Here is a 22,782-nt window from a genome sequence, read left to right on the forward strand (position 1 = left end):
AGACGCTTGCGCGCAAGTGGTAGCGGTCCGCCACAGGCCTATATATACGAGAGCCCCTTTCGCAGCAGCGTTATTCTTCCCGTGGACGCGCATGGGGAAGGCTGAAAAGTTCGTGCTTCCCCATGTTTTCTAGGAACCCCAATTTGATCGCGAGTGTACATGAAATGAAATAATTTATTATTTAATTGTTTCTCAATTTCCGTCCGTATAAATTAGCTAAGGATGGATCGTATGGTGTTCCCGTCAAACCTACATACTTATTATTTTGTTCATAAAGAAAACCATTGTTTCGTGGATCTGTTTTGTAGTAGATAACTCTTCTAATACCAAAAGGATCAACGTATCCAAAGGAACCGATGTTGGTACCAGATGGATCTTGTTGTTCCTCGTGGTATTGTCTTTTTAAATAATACTGAAATCCATTAGCAACAGTATGGGTACCATCGTACGGCGGTACCCTACTGGATGGCTCGTTCGAACGTGGTAGAAAATTGTAACGATTATTTTTCAAATTTCGCGGACTAGATGGAAGACTCGTAGGATTCGAATTATAGTAATAATCGTCGTTCGATGCCGGAGAAAGGTCCACTTTTGGTTTTGCTGTTGAACTGATGTAATAATTCGAGTTAATATCGTTGCTCAGTAAAGGACGAACATAATTCGTATCCGATTGTCTAGAAAAAAAAGAAATGATTATTAATTTCAATTATTGAAATTAAACATAGGTTAATTTGAAAATTTCAAGCTTTCTATTTGCTAGCTTATATCGTTTCAAATTGATCGCTTTCTATGACAAGAAGTAAAATACGCTACAAATAGAAACCATTAAACGCTAATGCGTGCTTTCACAGTTTTGTCACGCCAGAGATCCGCATCTCCACCGATTGTTCACCGCCGACGAGTTATTATTGTCGGAAATGAATGCTTTCACACTATCTACTTTCAATGACGTTTCTTTCCACACTAACTTCATTTATTTTTTTTTCAGAATGAAGAGGACCACGAAACACCACTTGTAATATATCAATGTAAAGCCAAAGATTTTTTCACAAACGATTGCATAAATGTTTCGAGTACCTGAAAGGATTCGGTGGTCTCGTCGGTTCTACAAGGATTCCAGTCTGAGCAGGAACCGTTTTCGTTTCTTTCACAGCATTGTATATAGGTCTGTTCCTACCTACGTACACCATTTTGGACCTGATTAAAAGCAAAGAAATTTCATTGAAAATTTCACTAATTATCATTTTGTGTTTTGTAGTTTACCTTAATATCCGGTATCCATTGTGATCAGCTATGTAATCCTTAAGACGTAAATAACCCAAAGGGTCCAACCATCCCTCCGTACCGATCACCGTACCATCGACCAATCTTTTCTCCTTTCTATACTGACCGTTTAAGGTTTGGAAACGTAAATACCTTTCTGGCCCCTCGTCCGTTTGAATATGGTACTGTGTGTTCGGATCGAAGCTCCAACCACTTTGCTCAGCTTCCGATAATCTCGTGCTTAGACACGAAACTGAAACCTGTAACAAAAGCATATGTATCATGTAGCCGACGCACCAGGTGCGTCACGTGTTTAAAAGGATGTGACGTATCTTATCTTCTTAGAACGCTAGTGGCGTACATTGTTAACAAGAAGAAGAAAGAAAGGCATTTGAAAGAATTGTGGGACCGAAAGAATATTGAGGACAACGGAAGTGAGGCAAAAGTGACGGTGAAAATACCATGACCGACAGCTACTATGCGAACAATACCTTGGTAATTGTAATTTCTCATCTGTAATGCTTGATTTAGGTATCACTCGAGGAAATCATTTGTCGACACAATGGCAGGGAATATTAAGTTTACCTTGATTTTTCCACCACTTCCAATCGTTTCAGTAATCATAAATATTCTTTTTTTTTTTTTTTTTCAAATAAAATATTACAACCATTCTCAATATAGTGTCTAGGTATGCGAAATGCTCTCGAGGATTACCCGCACGAGTTTTATTTGAGAGGGGACGTGCACCCTAAGGAGAGCCTAGGGAGAGCCTAACTCGACAAATTGATTTTCTATTAGAAATATTTTAATTTTCTTCGCTATATTATAAGATTACTTTTAAATCGGTAGAATGTAAATAGGTGCGTCGCTTATTTGTGGTGCAGGGTCAACGATGACCCTCACGCTAATGGACGCGTTAATAGAATCGGTAACGCATTCCGGTACGCGCCATTCGTCATCAACGCTGTTTCTACTTAAACATTCGAATGTGTGTCACAGTAATGATCTTATTCATTAATGAAATACGTATTCACCAAGCGTTCCGTTTATTCTTCATATGAAATTACGTCCTTCGATGCTCTGAATTCGCATGCGCAACACGTCTCATTAATTGTTCGTATATTATGATCAACGAAGTTTCATTGTTTAGTGTGACAGTGTGTGGGTGTTGCAACGTTATCGTACCAGAGATGCAAAAGACAATTTTCAAAAGAATTTTTAACGCTATTAAGATATTTATATAGAAACCTACCGTTAACAGGTTCAGACAACTCAACGTCCGCAGAAGCATAGTCGTTACAATAATCGTCGAAGTATAACATAAATCACCATCTTCGTTACTTTTTTACGTCCTAATAAAACTTCTAAAAAAATCACACGAATCCTTCAAATGAGATTAATTAATTAGAAGAAAAAATTTTTAATTAATTAATAATTTTATATAACACAGCTTCATTATAACTTTTTCATTTTCTTTAATAGAATTTTAATAGTAGATGCAATTAAATAATGAAAAATAGAACAAATACTAATTTTGTATTTAAAAAAAAATTGCTGAAGATGTAGAAGAAAATGAAGAAGAGGTATTTATTTTAATATCGCAACAACCTCTAGGCTGGGTTATTAGCGACTAAGATTCTAATTAATTATCCTATCTTATTTTATTGATATCGTATGTATCACCTGCGCGAATATCAGCGAAGTGAGCACAAAGGACGCGATACGGGAACTGAAACAGAATAGATGCTTTATGTTTTCAGAGCTATCGTACCCCTTCTTCTTCACAACGCTTTTCCCAACGAGTAAAACCGCGCCCACGTACCGGTGCAGATAGTCGCTCTACAATTAAACGACACTTTTAACACTAGAGCAGCGATTCTCAAAGAATGTACCGCGAAAGGGGAAAAATAAACAAAATTATCTTTTCTTCAGATGGAAAGGCACAGTGAAAGTCATCAACCCTCGGATGATCGAGGCAATGATAATTGTCATTGATTATTTTCCAAAAATTATTAATTTCTCTTAGGCTCTCCAAATTCTCTTCAAATTTTATGAATATGCAAATTAGAGAAATTAGCTATTTTTTGAGTGTCATATGAACCATGGTTCAACTTTGTTCACCGCTGTATTTATACAAATCTTAATTACCTACACTTATATACATTATAGAACTTAATTAATTACACTTTCTTTAAAACGAAGAAAAAGATGTTTAAAATACAGTTAAAACTTTTTCTTTCATTTCAGGTGATTCCAAGCCCGACGAAAGCTGACGAACATGTTCAAAAAACGCGTATAAGAAAACCCAATTCATCTTATAGCGATCAATTGACCGAGTTTCACGATCATATTTTCTCCCTCGTTTGCACCGCTTTCACTTTTACGGCTCTGTGGTACACCGTGTGTATGCTGAATGAACGTGTTTGTGTACACGAAACCTTGTCTTTGACAGTGAAACTTTGATATCTTTGGTACACCAGAGAAATGATACATTCCAAATAATTGAAATCTATGAGATGTAATATTTTGGCATAATTCAATATTCAAATACAAATCTGAATAGGATCTAAACTTCTAGATGATAAGATAAATTATTATTATTATTAATAATTTTTGTATTTTAAATGTAATATAATTTGGGAGTCTCCCTGTCTCTCCCTACTGTTTCTCTGGGTTCTCCCAACACTGAAGCCAAGTGATGAGAATTTCTTCCCCTTACACTTACCTTCACCCAATAGAAGCCTATATTGTACCCTACTATACACTGTACCAGCAGAAAGCTATCAAAGAGTGAGTGGTAAGTTGAAGCTATTGTTCTAGGAATGTATATCATTTTTTTGTTGAAAATTTAATGAAATCATGTTTGATAACTTACCAGAAGGAATAATAAAAATTGTACTGATGGCATTTTTTCAATGGTGTTACAGTGGACATCAGTGGACCACTTATTTCTGACTGAAAGGATCCAGAGGTAGAGAGACCAATCCTCTCACATGTAATCACATCCGACTACTGATCGAATGACGACCATGCCGAAGCCAAATCACAGTTAAAATCCCACATGAACAAGCCTACGTGCCCGTACTTGGATCCGTACTTGGGAGAGCAGACCGGAGCTACGCCTTCGCAATTTTCCTTTACAGATTTTATTATACAATCCGAGACATGGTATACAGCATCGCACAAACTGTAGATCGATAGACGTAATCAAACGAAAATATTATAAAACGTTCGAACTGGAGATCAGACGGTGGTAAACATTTTCTAGGAAAGATTGATCATTATTTTAATGTTTAAAATTTTTGCTCACTCTTCTCGCTAAAATAGATGATGTAGTTCCCCGTGAAACGGAACCTGCTATTACATTTCTCAATACTAATTTCATAATGAATCATCGCTGCATAATTGTTATCAGATGATACCTCATTATCTCTGAATTCAAATCAAAGTTAAAATTTGAATATAGCGTTGATGAATTTTTTTAATTTTTAGAAAATAGTGACTATGAAGAATAATTATGATAGATCATCGGGAGAAGTGTAAATCTTCCTGTAAAAATTTAATTTATAATTCAGTTGATCGTTAGTAGAGTAACATAGAAATGAATGAAATTACGTCAGTGTTATTCTGAGCGAAATAGATTTCCTTGCCACTCTTGACTTTACCTTCACTTTGTCCTTGAACATGTTTCGCACTTGCCTAGACCTAACTATGTGGATCATGGAATCTGTAACGAGATCGTTAATTGTATAATTATACATATTACCATAGATCTTCTTCATAGTCCATAAATTAACATAGTTAGTCCTTGACATTACTGAGTTTACTGAGCACGTTATATCGTGAACTAGATCAATATTTCTCCAAGATCAAACTATTTATAAAAAAAAAATTTAAACATTCTAAGAAACTTAATATTATTGTAATAATGTAAAATAATGAACGAGAAGCTTAAGTTTGAATTTCAGTTTATTTGAAAAGATTTTTAGCATAGCTTCTACATCCAAATTTTATTCAAGAATTTATCAGGGAAGGGAAACCTATAAACGAACGATTTTATCGCGAACGTATCGAATTTATGCAAAGGTACGCAGCACATTGGAATTCTATGTGCGACCTGGAAGAGGTACAAATCGAGCAGAAGAAGAAAGAGGAAAAGAAAGAGAAGAGAGGACTTTCTTGAACACGTTTCAGCTCTCAAAGTCTCAGATCTGACTACTCTGCTTCTGTATCGCTGTCAAACACTGTGTCTCTCTTTTTTTTTTTTCATTTAAAACCTGTTGAAGCATAATGTATAGACGACTGAAGAAATGTAGCAACGCTGTAATAAGAAAGAAGGTATACGTTCGATTTTATTCGGATAATCCAGGAAAGTGTGAAATTCAAGGGAAACCTTTCAAAGATATTCCTGGACCGAGATCATTGCCTATCATTGGAACGCTTTATAAATATCTACCGTTAATTGGTGAGAGAATTAATACAGTGGATTGAAAAATATTATCTCCCATAGCTATTGCTTTGTTTATAAAAATAAGATTTTCAGTGGAATTTCATTAAATTTATGTTAATTGAAATTGTATTATACAGGTGAATATAATTTTACAAAGTTGTACGAAAGTGGAAGAAAAAAATTAAATCGTTTCGGTCCTTTGGTACGCGAAGAAATAGTGCCGAATGTAAACGTTGTTTGGGTTTATCGGCCAGAGGACATAGCCGAGATCTTCAGGGCCGAATCTGGTTTACATCCGGAAAGAAGAAGTCATTTAGCTCTTTTGAAATACCGAAAAGATCGTAGCGATGTGTACAGCACTGGGGGCCTCTTACCCACGTAACTATATCTGGATTAAGATTGAAAAATATATTTTCATTTGAATGGAATTCCTATTTTTATTTTATGAATTTTAGGAATGGACCAGAATGGTGGCGACTGCGAAAAGAATTTCAAAAAGTTACCAGCAAACCTCAAGATATAATTAATTATCTGGAAGAAACCAATTGTGTTGTTCAAGAGTTTGTTGAACTATGCAACAATGAAAAATTTGAGGATTTTCTACAAATTCTATCACGAGTATTTCTTGAATGTAATATTCTGTTAACAGTAGTCTCAACTTAATTATTATTAACATGTTACATATTTGTATATTTCTTCTTTTAGTAACATGTTTAATTGTGTTTGATCTAAGACTAAATAGTTTCTCAGAAAAAGAAAGGTCTAAGGATTCTGTAAGTTCAAAATTAATTGAAGCTGCTTACACAACAAATAGTGCAATCTTAAAATTAGACAATGGTTTGCAATTTTGGCGTTTTTTCGATACACCCTTGTACCAAAAATTACGTAAAGCACAAACATTCATGGAGACGTGAGTATTATTTAAATACTCTCATGATAAGACTGTATAATAGATTTTATGTTTCATTGATACAATTAGGATTGCATTGGAACTGGTATCAAGTAAACAGAAGGATATGCAAGCAAGGTGTTGTAAGAAATCATTTCTAACTGCTTATTTGGAAAATCCTGCTCTAGATATTAAGGACATTGTAGGCATGGCTTGTGATATGCTGCTTGCTGGTATAGACACTGTAAATATCATTGCTTCATAATACATAAAAATGACAGGAAGAGTTCAAATTAAATAGCAAATTTGTAATCTTTTAGACTACCTATAGTACTGCTTTTGCTTTGTATCATCTTGCGAGAAATCCGAGTACTCAAGATAAATTGAGATCAGAAGCCATGCAATTATTACCTGAATGCAATCAACCTGTAACAGCAGATGTTTTAAGAAATGCAAGTTATACCAAAGCTGTTATTAAAGAGAGTTTGCGTCTAAATCCAATTTCTGTAGGAATAGGTCGTATCTTGCAGACTGATGTTATTCTTAATGGATACCAGGTGCCTAAAGGGGTAAGTTTACCGAAAAACCGAAATACAATAAAAGACTAGTTTGATTTCTTGGTCATTTGTGGTTACAGACCGTGGTTGTAACACAGAATCAAATCATTTGTCGACTTCCTGAATATTTTAACGAGCCAGATACATTTATACCAGAAAGATGGCTTCGCGAAAATTTAGATAGGAAAGGAAAATCTGTACATCCGTATATATTATTACCCTTTGGTCATGGTCCTCGTTCTTGTATTGCTAGACGTTTTGCAGAACAAAACATGCAAGTTATATTATTGCAGGTAAATTCTTTTGTATTTTTATTTTATAATACCACTTTAATATTTCTGAAAATTGTTTCATCTTCTGCAGATATGTAGGCGTTTGAGATTTTCTTGGCATGGAGATGAACTTGGTATGATATCTTTATTAATTAACAAACCGAATGGCCCAGTAAAGTTAAGTTTTGATAAAATTTAAAAAGATTTATAAAAAGAAATGCAGTATTAAGGAAAATGATGTTTCAATTTATTATTTTATCAACCAGCAATACAATGATATGGCATTTATATAAATATTTATTTCGGAACCAATTACTGAAGTTTATAACAAGCTTAGTTGTAAGTCATATATTTGGGAGTTGCAGAGAATTTAGCGTACGATTTAATTACTTTGTTCACTGCTTCTAGAAAATCTTTTTCCGTCGCTACTTTACGACGTGCACGAATCGCGAACATACCAGCTTCGGTGCAAACCGAACGAATTTCGGCACCGGTACTGTTAGGACACAGACGAGCAAGAAGTTCGAATCTAATATCTCTTTCGACGCTCATCGACCGTGCGTGAATTTTGAAAATGTGTGTTCGTCCTTCCAAGTCCGGTAGACCGAATTCTACTTTCCTGTCCAAACGTCCTGGTCTCATTAACGCTGGATCCAGTGTATCCGGTCTATTCGTTGCCATCAAAACCTTGATATTACCCCTTGGATCGAAACTGCAAAGTTTGAGGTAATATATATTTAACGTTACTTGTATTATCAAAAATGTGAAGAAGAAAATATTATTTACCCGTCTAATTGATTTATAAGCTCCAACATGGTACGCTGTACTTCGTTATCACCACCGGCTCCATCGTCGAAACGAGCTCCTCCAATGGCGTCGATTTCATCGAAAAATATTAAACATGCCTTTTTGCTACGTGCCATTTCAAACAATTCTCTTACCATACGCGCGCCCTATCATCAGACATTTATTTTATAAATCAGCATGTAGTTAAGTATCTTCCACATTTTTATTATACATACCTCACCAACGTATTTTTGAACTAATTCGGAACCAATAACTCGGATGAAACAAGCATCCGTTCTATTTGCTACAGCTCTAGCACACAAGGTTTTACCTGTGCCTGGTGGACCAAACAACAGTACACCCTTAGGTGGCTCAATGCCCAAATTAACGAATTTTTCTGGCTGTAATAGAATGTTTGTGATTATTTCATTGTGTATACATAAATGAATTATTAATTACAGGGTACTAACATGAAGGAGAGGCGTTTCAACGACTTCTCTTAGCTTCTCAATTTGTTCCTTGCAACCACCGACGTCGCTATACGTAACATCAGGCTTCTCTTCTACTTGCATCATTGTTACAGTTGGATCAATTTTTGGAGGTAATGGGATATGAATCTGATATTTGTTACGATCCACCCCTACTCTCATACCCTCTTCAATATCAGTTGGAGCAACTGAATCTGCTAAATCTACTACAAACTTTGCAAATTGTTTTACATTTATAATATACTTTGGATCCTCAGAATCCGCATTAATTATTTTAGTACAACGAGCCACTTGTAAAGGCTGTTCATTTTGTAAGGTTTGTTTGTCTGCAGCTAAATCCCAAAGAGCTGGTGGTGCTAAACCAGTATCAGATTCTTTGATTCCTGTCAATTCATTAACACGTTTTATTATCGTTTGTATGTCCTCTTCGACGGTTTTAATACTTTTAGTATACTGTCCTTGCCCCTGTGTATAATTTATACATTAATTTCATTAATTTATGAATTTGAATTCATTATTACAAGTATTACAATATTTTTACACTTACATAAGTTTTAAGTAAAGCAATATCTCCTTCATCCAGTGCTAAAAATTGATTAAATACGATGAACAGTGAGAAATAAGCATGGGCAAGATCACTTAACTTTATAGCTTACATTTTATTTCTTTCTCTTCTTTATCTTCGTCGCTTTTCACTTTTCGCATATCTTCTCCTAAATGATCGGGCATTTTTGTATTTACTGATCTCCTTTAAGTATTTAACGAATAAGTTTAGTTTACGTTCTAAAGGTACTGACTAAAGTCAGAACTTAGGTTATATATTGCTTACATTACAAGCAAAATCGACAACTTTTATCACTGACCTCTGTATTTCATTTATGAACTATTTTCTTGTGGCAAACGTGTAGATAAATGCGGTGGCGTTCTTAGCGGTTTATAGTAAAGTAAATTACTAATTTTTCGAAATCGCATATTTGAAATTGCTATTAATTTTGGGCAGAGCAGGCCCTGGACCTTGGGGGGTCCTAGGCGGCCGTCTAGTCTGATTTTAGGATAGCTTGGACGAGCCTGGGAGAGTTTGGGAGATTGAAGAAATTTAAACTTTCAAAAGAATTTTTTATTGAAACTTTAAAAAATTAAAAATTTTGATTTTTGATTTAGAAATTGATTGAATTATTAAGAGTCTTGAAGAGCTTGGCAGAGCTTCGGACAGCCTAACCTGGAACTTCCTCCCTTCATAGATAAAGATAAAGTAAGTGTTGGGACATTCTTTCCTTCCCGCTTCCCTTAAATAAGAAAGATACCAAAGTTTATTGAAAAACAAATAGTTCAGGAGATAAACTGTGACGCTGTATACGAATTGCGTGAATGTAATTGATGGATACGATACGAATCGTGATATTACACCCGCGATACAAATGTACCGGTACATTGTTACTTATACGTGTGAATGAACTTTTCAAAGGAAGTGCAGGAACCGCCCAAGTTGGATCGTTCGCGTTAGTCCTTGACCAGGGTAATCCGTAGAAAAATATAAGATATTGGAAGATCCAATGGAACACTTTCACCTGTATTCAACTGATTGCTGTTCCTTTATCGCAACTCTTACGTGTCAGTCAAAGGCGTGACGTAATTGAAGTTCAACCAGCGTAGTTTCTTCTACTATTGATACACGAGTTCGTGACTTACGATTCGTATCTATCATTCTGGGTTTCAATGAATAAGATTTCAGATTCTTTATCTATTATAAAGTACTATAAAAAAATTATCACAATGTTAAGGTACAAAAAAGAAACTACGTATAGGTACATGCATAAAATAAATATCATTTATTTCTCTTTCGCATACATTTGTCACATTACACCGTTAAAACGCCGTCTCGGTACAACGATGGGAAATAATACAAAATAAGGTTAACAAAATAGAAAAGTTTATTCGTGTGTTATTTAATGACTGCGATAGGTTGATATCAATTTTTTTTTTTATTTTTTTTTTTTTAAATCACATACGTATGTACAGATATCACGTCGGATAATTAGGCTGGAACTCGTTATTAATTTTTATTTAATATCTTGAGTAAATATTGTTATTATAGGGTTGTCTGTAGTCTGAATTATCGGGACCAGGTGGATTGGCGGCTAGAGCTCGTCTGATAGCTTCGGGAATCGGTGGCGGTGTTGGCAAATGTGCTCCTTGGGGATGGAAACCATTTTCATCGGCTGTGTATTCCAAGGTGACGGGGGTTCCATCGGGGGCGGTGTAGGAAAATCTACCTTGAACAATCTAAAAAAATCATACATAATTGGTAGAGGAAGGAATCTTTCATTAGTTAACTTTGTTCCCAGATAGAAACTAGGATTTTATCTACCAATCTATTACTTAAGAGCACCCTCTTTTCATTTTTCAATTGCTTAATTATCCAGAATGTAAATATAGAGCAATCTGTTCTATAACTCTTTCAAGGATATTATTTACACCTGGAGAATTTAAGGAAATAATTTCACTGTTTCAGATAACAGCATTACCTCGGCTTGTCCTGGCGGAGCACCTTGTGGACGTCCACTTTCGGCAACGGATATCCCGTTCTCGGTGTCGTAGCTGAACGTGTAAGTACCGTCTGGATACGAATCCTTCGATTGACTGCGGATAGCTATAAATCTTCCAGGACTACTGTAAGAAGCAGCAAACGTTCCATTAGTTAATTATTAATAATTGAAGATATAGAAAAGACATGAAAGTTTTTGATTAGAGCATTTTAATTTAGTGGAAAAAAATGGTAATAACAGGACCATAAATTTTCATTTTTTAATGATTGCTTCTACTTACTTGTACTGAGGCGTCGGTTGCTGGAAATTTGGTCGAGGTGTCGGTCGGTAGGCATTTTGATTCGGGAAACCACGAAAACCACCGTACTGACCTAGCGCGCAGCCAAATAAACCAAAGACCAATAACTGTAATCATATGATTTGAAAAAAAAAAAAAAAATTATAATTAACACTTTTCTAGTGAAAAAATTTCTTGAAAATAATGCAAAGACAAGAAATACGACACAATGAATATGGAACGTTACGTTAACGAAGGGTTAAGATCTGATACACTTTGATTCTTCTTCGATTAATTTGTATAACAATCACTCACTAAGTGCTGCATGACGACGGTTTGTTGTCGATTTGAACAAGATCGAATCTGCAGTATGGTGGAGAAGTAGAGCCGACATTTATATGAAGCCGTTGAAGAAGATTTTCCCTTCCCCTATAACGTTTAACCATTCTCTCTTCGTAGTTTCCACACTCGCCCTCACAATTTTGCCCCACCTTAACTCTGTTCCTCATCATCTTACATATTAGAATTAATGTTAACCATGTATGAATGGTATGCCTATCGTTGTGAGTCAATTAGTAAGCAATTTGTCACTTTGAATTTATTTAATCCTTTGAATTTAACCCCTATATTGACCTTTGAGGTGCAAATTTGAGGCTCCATTAATAAATTTCTTATAACTGCAATTTTTTTTTTAAATTGCAAAAATTTAATTTTTATTAAGGATGGGGTGAAAGAAAATTTTTTACAAATCAAATTTCACATCATCAAATAAATTTCTAAAGTGTCATGTAATTAAGGGTTGGAGCATTTATTAGTATAGTACAAAGGTGGTAATAAAGTTAAATGTTTGCATTGACATAATTTTGTAAATAGATTGTTGATCTGACAGGACTCCAGCGGTATGCGCTTCCATTCGTATCTTTATGAGCCTTTGAGATGATGGGGCATACCTGAGCTGACATGGTTAATAAAATTAGAAAGGTCAAACTGGATTCGAGCGACCCCTTGATATTTGACCGTGATATCACGCCGAAATATTTCGGATCACCTTGATTAAAATTTGGAAAATTATTAATTTGCAATTAATTAAAAAATTGAAAATCATTTTTCTGATTATAATTAGGGCAGTCAGTAACTAACCACCACTTGTACCACTCCTTTTTCCCTTTAGAGGGAAGGGTCAAGGTTCGATGAATGAAAATTCATGGTGAAAGAAAATCATCATGGGAATCAGGATAACTATCGATGACGTATGAATAACTTGCGCGAATGCTTTAATTTCTACGAATGCCTCCCATATACAAATTATGAAATCAAACTGGTATTCAGACGACTCGTTCGTTTCTACTCTACCCTTCTTCTCTCTTTTTTTTTTTGTTATTACGTGACGAAAGATGAAAGGAATTCATCCTGTCATATTCACGCCCAGTGAACTATCAACCTGTAGCATCATTCTTGACTGAATTGCATTGTTGGCGAAGCATTTGGCGTATTCAGATTTAGTCTTCAATGAAATATTAATTAAAAAAAAATATTTTTCATTCCTTCTTTTATGCAAATTCGTATTTTTATACATATGGGACTTTGAAAGTTTGTATTTTTTAAAAATTTTCATTTGAAACGTTTAGTGTTAATAATTGATGAAATATTACACTAAAATATTTAATTTTTTTTTCTTATTTAACAAACTATGTTAGTTTCGTGGTTTTAGATTGTTAGAAACAGGAAATTGTGGAATGAAAGAGTAGGTATAAATACAAATGGGAAGAGAACGTAAATTTGTAATTTTGAAAATATGAAATTCGATTTATGGATCGAAAGGATGCGTCAAATCCTTTTGCTATAACATTCGATTGGTCGGTGGTTGGTCGATGGTCGGTCGATCGTTGTGTAATGGACAAGAGACCGATGATTTGCTTTCACTGACTCACCTTTAGCGTGATATTACGATTACCATTAACATTAGTCTAACTGGCATTTCGGCTCTTCCTAAAATCTTCTGCTTATTAAAGCATCGTAATTAACAGCTTCAAATTTTTTCTTTAATATTCGAAAAATATTTCAATCATCCAAAATTCTTTCCCTGATTCACTCTGTTGTATCGATTGAATTATAATCGTACAGGGTTTAGGAATTTTCAGAAACAAAGAAAATAAATTTATATTCTTGTTTAAATAGTTTATTGTATAATATTTAAATTAATTTAAGGAAATAGATACATGATGTAGATACCAAGGGTCCGCCGGAGAGTCGGCGACGCACGGTACTTAGATACTGTATAAAAGCGTAATAATATTTATAAGCATTGTAATAACATAATTTCAGATGGAATAGATAGATTTTCGGTATATTTATAAAATATACCTGTTTCATACCGTAGGTACATAAAGAGTTATTTACATATCATTATACGTAAATGCTGTTAATATTTCTTTTCTCAAGGCTATTTATTTATAAACAATGATAAACAACAAATAGGCAAGAAATGATACATAATAGCAATATTTGTTAACATTATACTGTTTTAACCCTTGTGTCAATAACTGAAGCATCGAAATTATTCTAAATTACTTTTTAAACTAATTTCACTGAAATTCCATCTCGAATACCATCTCGAATTTTCACATTTATCTCATGTTCGTGTTATATAAAAACGGTTAATTAACACAAGGGTTAATCTGCTTTGTACGAGCCGTTTCCTATAACCGAGACACGTGACAGGATCTTCTAGTATCTTCTGTAAAGTTCATCCTCTTCAGGGTGGGCTGCATTATGAGCCAGTGCGCGTTGTATCGCGACTGGTATCGGTGGTGGTGTTGGTAGATGAGCACCGCTAGCTTGGAAACCATTTTCGTCCGCTGTATAAGTAACCAAAATTGGTGTACCATCCGGTGCAGTGTAGCTGAATTGACCTCGTACAGATTCGATTTGATTCGGTGGAGCGTATTTTGGAACTCCTTGTTCCGCTACTGATATGCCGTTCTCCGTGTCGTAACTGGAAGAAAAAAATTAATTTAAGTAACAAAGTAAATACTTTAGAATTTTTCTATCGATATCAAGGATCCTCGACCTATGCTTCTCTGTAGGAGGATCCGTCTGGAGAGTCGACGACGCACGGTACTTGGGACTTAAAATTTCCAAGTCCTAATTCTCAAAATTAATGAAATAGGGAGATAGAAATTCTTTTCTCTGTCAACTTGCTCCTAGCACTATGTTTCCCTATAGATGCCAACTGTCCGTCCGGAGAATCGACGACGCACGGTACTTGGGACTTAAAATTTCCAAGTCCTAATTCTCAAAATTAATGAAATAGGGAGATAGAAATTCTTTTCTCTGTCAACTTGCTCCTAGCACTATGTTTCCCTATAGATGCCAACTGTCCGTCCGGAGAGTCGGCGACGCACGGTACTTAGGCTTCGGACTTTGGGACTTAAAATTCCCAAGTCCTAATTCGAAAAATTAATGAAATAGGGACATAGAAATTCTTTTCTCTGTCAGCTTGCTTCTAGCACTATGTTTCCCTATAGATGCCAATTGTACTTAGGCTTCGGACTTTGGGACTTAAAATTCCCAAGTCCTAATTCTCAAAATTAGTGATATGAGGTCATAGAAATTCTTCTTTTCGTCAATTTATTCCTTATACTATGCTTCCCTATAGATACCAACTATCCGTCCGGAGAGTCGGCGACGCACGGTACTTAGGTTCCTATGTCTTACAGTCGAAATTCTTGAACCATGCGAGTGGTAATATTTTACAGCGACTATAAGTAAAATAAAAAAGTATCTTCCATTGATAGGGTGGAATTTGAAACGTTGCATGACTCTACCGAGATGATTGATCTGACAAATGACTTGACGGAAGGCGTTGCACATAGCACGTAAGGTGAAGCTTTATCCGATTCGCCAAACAACAGATTGGATAGGTGGGGCCAAGTCCTAGACACGGACGTTTCAGTGAACTAACATAATGCTGACTACAAAGTAGGTAGCTAGGTCGATTGTAATTATTCCATTGTGCAATGTATTATTGCTAACTGCGCAGTCGACTAACACAAATGATTAACATCACAGTTAATTATATATCTTTCCACAGCTAACTATACTGTAGATCCTTCTCTCTCTATTTTTCATTTCATGCTTTCATATTCTACATTTTCCTTTTGTTTTTCACATTCAATTTAATTAGAGAACCTTTTTATCCTACGTTATTACCGATGCCAAACACTCGGGGACAATGGTGACCGCGTATTATGGTACACACTGTAGAAATGATATTCTGAATGAAACCTGACTCATCTGAGATAAGAATGAAAACAGCCAGAGGAAGTAGACGGTGAGAAAATGACGATTTACCACTTGGAATTTTTACCGGAAAAATTGATAATGGCTACTGAGAAGATTGCATTCTCATTGAGATAATAGAGGTTCAATATTTTTCATCGTCCTGAGTAGGTTGACCTTAAATGTCTTCGTCCTTGGCGCACCTGGTCAATTACCGTCGAAGGAAGTCGGACGTGTCGGAAAGCGAAGTTGCGGTAAAGAGTTGTAATATATCCAAATTCATGGTGCTGGTCACCCAAGGCTCCCATAATATTCAACGTGTTAACTTTTCGATTTAGAATTTAATTTTCTAATTTTTCTTTTTTTACCTTGGAACGGTAAATTTGTATGCACCGTTAAGGTGAACACCTTGTATAAGGAGTAGGTGTTTTTCAAATTGAGAACAAATGAGATTCTCCGAGCGTGTCGAGATCGCTTTGGAGGAAACGTACCTCGACGTCGCTTATCGTGTCCGTCGACGTTCACGACGATGTGGAAGGACGATCTCACCTGTAGGAATACGATCCATCCGGAGAGGAGTCTTGTGATTGTCGCAATATGGCGAAACGTCGGCCATAATAATCGGGATTGTACGGATATCTATTGAGTTGCGCATAACCCATTGTTAGAAAACCCACCAGAACGATCTGCAACATAGAAAATATAATTAAAATGATAGTATCATCAGGAGCAATCACAATTCATTTAAATTGCAGTAGTCACTTTGTGATAGAATAAATTTATATTCCACAGTGATTAAGAAGTTAGAAGTTAAAATTATGATAAATTAAATTTACATAAGTTAAATTTGAATAATAAGAAAATAGAAAATGAAATACAAGATTAAATTAAAATTGGGTCTCTCTCCATGGTCCGTCATCCGTGGTAGGATTTATCTAAGGGGTAGTATCTTTAATTAAAAATGAAAAAAATTAATTTAAAAATATTTTACTAACTCTTATGCACCGTTTAAATCTTTATAACACTCCTATCCTTTGATTCACATAACCACAGAAAAAGAAATTAATTTTTGACTGGGTAAAAACAGAATAATATGAACACTTACAAAACTTTTCATGATGATCGCACAATGATTAAAATTGAAATTCCTGGATCTATCACGTAACGACACGAAAAATTTGAACGATTGACGAAATTTGATTCGATTCAATTGTAATTGTTTGTAAAGAGACTTAACAAGAGCTCGTTCTGTGTGGCAATGTCCAGAAGTACGCGAGTAGACGTGTCACGATGAGGCTTTATAAGCGGCAACAGTACTTTGCTTCTGTATCCTTTCCGCCCCGCCACTGTTTCGAAGAAATTGTAGGGGAGAATATGTTTTAAATATTCGTCTATTCATAAGACAGAAGATGATTGTATCTATGATCATCTTCATGAACTTCATAACTGGAGGGGGCAGATATGAACGCTTAGGTACATCTTTGCGAATCTCTTAATCCTTGATGAACTTTTTTAAATGCTAATGCCAATTGAAATGTTGTTCATTTTGCAATCTATCTAAGGTGAAACTTTAGACCAAAAATGTGGACTGGACACCTTAAAATTCTAAGATTTCAAGGTTTCAGGTTCCAAAATCCTAATATTCTAATGCAAGATATTGAACCCTAATGATGTCAATAAAGCTAAGGGATCTAGCCCAGTTCAAAAGAAAGATCCTACTTATTAGCCAACCCTAAGATTGATAATCTTGAGAAGGGGGTTAAAGCATTTAGACTTTCTGTCACTTTTGTAGAGACCAAACGGTAAGAGCTATCGAAAATGCACCATTGTGTTTAGTCGGTGTTCTCTTCTTTTTTTTTTGCCACTTCCGGTTTGACCGGGCTTGACTTTAGAGCGAATCTTGCTCTACTTTTATCTAGTTTAACTTGAAATTTAGGACCTTGGTACTTAGAAATGAAATACTAATAAATAGTGCAAACTTTTTGCTAATTTATATTCAAGTGCAAGCTTTTCAGATGAATTCCTTACATTTTCTTCTAATTAATGGAAGCCTAAGAATTTTATTTAAAAAAAGTTAGCGTTTCCTTAAGTCTATCAGATAGGTAACTAAAGACATTTTGAATCCCCAAATTCCTCAGTGTGTTCTTCAAGGTTCGTACATTCTTCGTTTGTTCGAAGCCTAACTACCCGAATCTGCCAAATGGCTGTTATTAGATCAGCCAGTTTGCAATGTCTCGTAAAAACACGGGTCACTATGACCTCGGCACAAGATTCAGATCGTCAGATTTGCCACGGATCATCACAGGGCGTATTCCTTTCACTAGACGTCTGTTACGAGCAGGATGCACGATCCAACGAATCGTTGCACCGCATCGACGATTCTTACGACACTCCCTGTTTTGAACACCAACACATTCTGACCCTTTCGTATTTTTCGTTTCTCTCCATATTTTTACGAACCAAATGCTTTCCTTTTATTCCAAATAGTGCGACACGGATGTCGTCATAAGATGGCAAATGCGATGGACGGGTGTCGTCATAAGACGTCAAGTATGGAGTTTTAGATTAAGTCCAATGGAGATCAGATTCTATAGCTAATCGATACTCCGTAATCGCAATAATAAATGAGGAAATTATAATTGCTATTTATAAGCCTCGTCGTGACATTATTATACTCAACGATATTTGCATTTCAATAGGCCAGAATTTCTTCCACTTTATTAGTTATATCCAACCTATAATACACAATTGATGGGCTGGCATTAAAGGGAGGGCATACGTAAAACTGGTCATGAACGATCAATTTCTAAATCGTGACACTTGAGCCTACACGCGTATAAATTAAATTATTCTCTCAGACAATTTGTCTCATTGTTTTCTATTCATTTGTCTCGTTGTTTTGTAAGAAATGTGTTATTGTCTGATACGTTCAATCATAGAAATTCTGACACAAAATTATTGCAAAATCCCACACATGTGGCATATCAATTTAAATCTTAACATCTTTTTAAAATACACAAGGTGTTCATTTTTTTACAAATTTAACTTCTATTCAATTTTGCATTTAATGGAACACCTTGTATATGATTCTATGGAAGTATCGCGCGTATAAAGGTTGAATCAAAGCATCGCGAGGTTTTACGGAGTACCGCCCTCGGATCTATACTCGCCTTACCTAATTGTATGAAAACGCAATTATGATCATCCTTCATCTCTGTTACCTAAGACAATCGCATATTATTCGCCGATATTTATGCATATCTCTGTACATTCTTATGCGCACATTCCAACGTACAGTCGCTATAAATTTCATTACATTTGTTTAACCCTTGAACAGTAGAGTCTGAGTCAATCGCGACCCAGATTCCCAAAATATATCCAAGGGTATCGAGGCTCTCTCCATGGTCCGCCGTCCGAGAGTCAGGAACCGTTCGAATACAAATGATGATTTAATTAGACTTTAATTAGACATTGTTGTATGTTAAATTTAAAATATCTAATTTATGCCAGAGCCGTTTATTTCTAAAGGAACAATGACCGGAGATGCTGAGGATTTAAAAGGGTGAATAAATTCAAGGATCATCGATAATCTATATCGAATGAAGATGGGTGGGTCGGGAAAATACAAATCTCGTGCTTAGGCGTGATACGACCTCTCAGTTATGCAGTACAGGATTGGCCAATGTAAGAAGAGCATCTAACATAATTCGCCCTCGGATTCATCCTTTCTTATTTTCACGTATTACCAGATCCATTAGAGAACGTATCTTATTGTACCAGGAAACATTTATAATTCGACGTATTTGGAATTTAAGAATCGTTCATCTAAATCTGTAAATACGTAACGTTACGCTCTAATGAACGACATCCACACTCGTGTTTCACGTAAACAAAAGGATGAAGATAAAAATCGCAACAGTCCCGGGTTCCTCCCTTTCTAAGGAGACCGGACTATCGTTTCTCATCATCTCCCAGTTTCCTTTGCAATTGCTTAGTCGGTTCTTGAATCGCGCACACACCGAGGCGCGAAAACTTCCAACGTTCAAAGTAATCGATGGACAGAAGAATGCGATTACGAGATTCTACTGACAGAATTTACCACATTAATTTTCATTGTTTCCGCAGGTTTTTCCAGTCTACACATCATCGGGCCGACAAATTCGATTATTATCACTTTAGCTGGCGCGTCTGGTAAGATATACCGTAATTACGATTAATTGGTAATATAATCATTTCAATTTTTTTTTTTTTAATTCAAATCTACTTTGTATAGTAATGCTGTGAGAATCACTGAATGGACGTCCCTATGAATTTCATCCTCTGGCAATCGATGGTAATTAAAAATATATAGAAATGTTATGGAAGAAGGGATAAATATCAGACAAAAATAAAAACTTCTTTTTTCTTTTCAGAAATATTTATACTAACCAATGTTCTATAAAAGAAACACAATTTGATGAGGATAGTGAGATATCAAGATTGAGTTTATAGATTAGGACGTTCGGTTTGTTGCGGATGCGCTCTGATGTACTCGATAGCCTTCTGGATCAGAGGAGATATTTGCGGTATGTGGTCACCTTGAGGTTGGAAACCGTTCTGGTCAGCAACGTATGTTACTGCGATCGGTGTGCCATCAGGGGCTGTGTATTGATATTGTCCTTGAGTGGCAATGACAGGGGTTGCGTCCTTACTATTCGATGCTACCAATGTTCCAGTTTCTCCTTGATAAATTCCGTTATCGCTCTCGTAGGAGAAAGAATAGGAACCGTCTGGTGATACTTCATTGGTCTGCTTAAGAATAGCTGCGGGTGGTTGACGAGCCACGTCGGCTGAGGCAGCGACCAGAAGGGCGAAGGAAACAACCTGATACAGAGATTTTAGTTTTCTTCAATGTACACTTAGAAACAGGGTTTGAGAACAAATAGTAACAGTAAGTAAAAATAGTACAATGATCTTATTTCTATATTTTAAAGAAGCGCAAATTGTTAACGAAGAAAGCTATAAAAATGTAAACTACACTCACGAAGAACTTCATTTTGAAAAATGAGAGGTATCACACAATCTACTGAAGAGAGCTGCGATTTCAAATCTGTCCCCCGAATGATACGAGTATGCTTTTATACGAAACTCTAAGCTTCACTTTCCCCAAATATGCTGCTATTCAAAATAATACATTCGACTTCCTACCGAAGGATAGAAAAGGAAAGAGATAATCCTCGAACCACCACCACCATAGAGAAAGAGGATCCTCGATAAAATTTATTCATCGCTCTGACATTTCTACGTTGCCTAAATTTATTGCTTGTATAATCGCGAGTAACACTTTAAAACTGAAGAAGATGGTCATAATAAAATGTACGAGGTGTCTTTTATAAGGGTGGTATTTGAACACTTAGTACAATAATTTTCAACTTAGAGTAAATTTATTTTCTTTTTTTTTTTTATAACTATGATTCTGTTGAAAAAAATGTTTTTCTTTATATTTTAAAAAATAGATGTTGAATCATTAGGAATGAAAATATTTAATTTTCAAATATAGTTTTAGTATAATAGGAATGCTATTAGGTAATAATTTTTCTTTTCTTTTGTGTATAATAACCTTTAATATTTGTACAAGGTTACACAACATGAATATTGAAATGGTATTGCACCCGCGCTAAACGGGGAACCTTGGTATTTATTTTATTTCGATTATGCAAGCGTAAAAATATCAAGAGTCATATACAGAAATCTTATATAATAACCTTCTATTTTTTTCCATCGGTGGTTCCTTTACACGATAACCGTGAACCTCTTCCTAATTTGAATAAACAGAACCGCTTCTTCAGTTTCATTTTTTAAAGAGAAGAAACTAAGTAATTGAAGTAATTATAAGTTATTCAAGTCATTTCTGGTTTCTTACGAAATAACTTAAAATACGCATGGTATATTCATTGACCTCGTGTAGAGTAGTTTCTGGGTCTTTGTAATCATTAATTTATTAATTTACTAAATCCATATTACAATATCATAACAACCCCGTTGTCATCATAAGATGGCGCGCTTAATAAAGGGTGAACCAATTCCTTAGCTTTCTTAAAAATGTCAAATATTTAGTGTTATCCCATTAAAATATTAACCCTTGTAAAACACCTCTAGGTTTCACTGTTTTACACCATCTAAATGTGGTCTCTCATAGATTTGTTGCGAATACTGGTTTTCATACTAGTTTACCGTTCTACCTTTGAATCAACACGTTACAACTGTTACTTTTCACACGCTGAGGGCATTCTATGACATTTCGTGAATGTGCAAGGTACCTATAGAACTTTATGGTGTGAATGTTGAATTTGAAATCGTAAGATAATTGTTACCTACTGTCCCGCTGATGAAATTGATAAGTGATAGTTGTTTATACATATTTCAATAATGCTTAAAAATTGTCACGGAATTCATATTATCAGTAACCATATAAATTTTTACGATACTAATAAGAAAACATTATATTGTTTAAAAGTTATTAATCTGATGTGTAGAAAATATTATATAATCTTCATTTTTATGTTAATTTATTCATTTACTTTTTTTATATGTTTTAAAAATATATCGCAAGCGATATCTAGCAACAAATAGCGGAACTAACTAAAGAAAGGCAGTGGCTGTAGGTAACAATACGTTTTTATCTTCAACAGCACGCGCCATCTAGTGTATTTTAAAATTGATATAAATTATAAACGTATTTCAGTCGTTTGTCGTTAGCTGGCGCATGCTGCTGCTGTTTCTTGGCGCTTTTTCTAAAAAAAGATCACACGTGATCTTTCTATTTCGCGCAAGAAAATCTTAATGAACAAATGAAACAGAAAATAATTAATGCAAGGGTTAAATGTAACATTCGTTTAAATATAAACGCTAGGGATATCAGGTAACGAAGCGTTGTATCTGCCGAGTTGGCGAGTGGTGGGGGGAGATTAATTTATGACTAGGGGAGCCGAGC

The 22,782-nt window shown here is 35.3% G+C and overlaps 5 protein-coding genes across 7 annotated transcripts; 1 reads left to right on the forward strand and 4 right to left on the reverse strand.

Annotated features, from left to right (window-relative positions):
• Positions 1 to 29: 29 nt before the first annotated feature.
• Positions 30 to 4,313, reverse strand: LOC117608497 (uncharacterized). Of its 3 annotated transcripts, XM_034333715.2 has the most exons (5): positions 2,947 to 3,088; positions 2,516 to 2,627; positions 1,264 to 1,523; positions 1,078 to 1,197; positions 30 to 674 (listed from the first exon to the last, which is right to left on the reverse strand). In XM_034333715.2, the coding sequence occupies exons 2-5, from the start codon at positions 2,552 to 2,554 to the stop codon at positions 182 to 184; spliced, it is 912 nt and encodes a 303-aa protein (XP_034189606.2). In that variant the 5' UTR covers positions 2,555 to 2,627; positions 2,947 to 3,088; the 3' UTR covers positions 30 to 181. The 3 variants fall into 3 exon arrangements, with proteins under 3 accessions (XP_034189606.2, XP_034189608.2, XP_034189607.2); XM_034333717.2 differs by lacking the exons at positions 2,516 to 2,627; positions 2,947 to 3,088 and adding an exon at positions 4,139 to 4,313; XM_034333716.2 differs by lacking the exon at positions 2,947 to 3,088 and having other exon boundaries at positions 2,516 to 2,653.
• A 275-nt stretch (positions 4,314 to 4,588) lies between these two features.
• On the forward strand, positions 4,589 to 7,657 carry dib (Cytochrome P450 302a1, mitochondrial). The gene is made up of 8 exons (XM_034333697.2): positions 4,589 to 5,728; positions 5,851 to 6,091; positions 6,169 to 6,344; positions 6,419 to 6,623; positions 6,693 to 6,846; positions 6,923 to 7,171; positions 7,240 to 7,452; positions 7,523 to 7,657. Exons 1-8 carry the CDS (start codon positions 5,554 to 5,556, stop codon positions 7,628 to 7,630), a joined length of 1,521 nt encoding a protein of 506 aa, XP_034189588.2. The 5' UTR covers positions 4,589 to 5,553; the 3' UTR covers positions 7,631 to 7,657.
• Positions 7,657 to 9,565, reverse strand: Rpt1 (26S proteasome regulatory subunit Rpt1). Its single transcript, XM_034333703.2, has 6 exons — positions 9,362 to 9,565; positions 9,253 to 9,290; positions 8,688 to 9,170; positions 8,454 to 8,618; positions 8,218 to 8,384; positions 7,657 to 8,143 (listed from the first exon to the last, which is right to left on the reverse strand). Exons 1-6 carry the CDS (start codon positions 9,432 to 9,434, stop codon positions 7,765 to 7,767), a joined length of 1,305 nt encoding a protein of 434 aa, XP_034189594.1. The 5' UTR covers positions 9,435 to 9,565; the 3' UTR covers positions 7,657 to 7,764.
• Positions 9,566 to 10,518: 953 nt separating this feature from the next.
• On the reverse strand, positions 10,519 to 11,938 carry LOC117608506 (endocuticle structural glycoprotein ABD-4). The gene is made up of 4 exons (XM_034333743.2): positions 11,844 to 11,938; positions 11,532 to 11,656; positions 11,231 to 11,375; positions 10,519 to 10,988 (listed from the first exon to the last, which is right to left on the reverse strand). Exons 1-4 carry the CDS (start codon positions 11,853 to 11,855, stop codon positions 10,770 to 10,772), a joined length of 501 nt encoding a protein of 166 aa, XP_034189634.2. The 5' UTR covers positions 11,856 to 11,938; the 3' UTR covers positions 10,519 to 10,769.
• A 2,110-nt stretch (positions 11,939 to 14,048) lies between these two features.
• Positions 14,049 to 20,952, reverse strand: LOC117608510 (uncharacterized). The gene is made up of 5 exons (XM_034333747.2): positions 20,833 to 20,952; positions 20,298 to 20,672; positions 16,915 to 17,094; positions 16,359 to 16,495; positions 14,049 to 14,523 (listed from the first exon to the last, which is right to left on the reverse strand). Exons 1-5 carry the CDS (start codon positions 20,842 to 20,844, stop codon positions 14,256 to 14,258), a joined length of 972 nt encoding a protein of 323 aa, XP_034189638.2. The 5' UTR covers positions 20,845 to 20,952; the 3' UTR covers positions 14,049 to 14,255.
• Positions 20,953 to 22,782: the final 1,830 nt, after the last annotated feature.

This window comes from Osmia lignaria, chromosome 2 (assembly GCF_051020975.1).
Source record: "Osmia lignaria lignaria isolate PbOS001 chromosome 2, iyOsmLign1, whole genome shotgun sequence".
Lineage (NCBI taxonomy): Eukaryota > Metazoa > Arthropoda > Insecta > Hymenoptera > Megachilidae > Osmia > Osmia lignaria.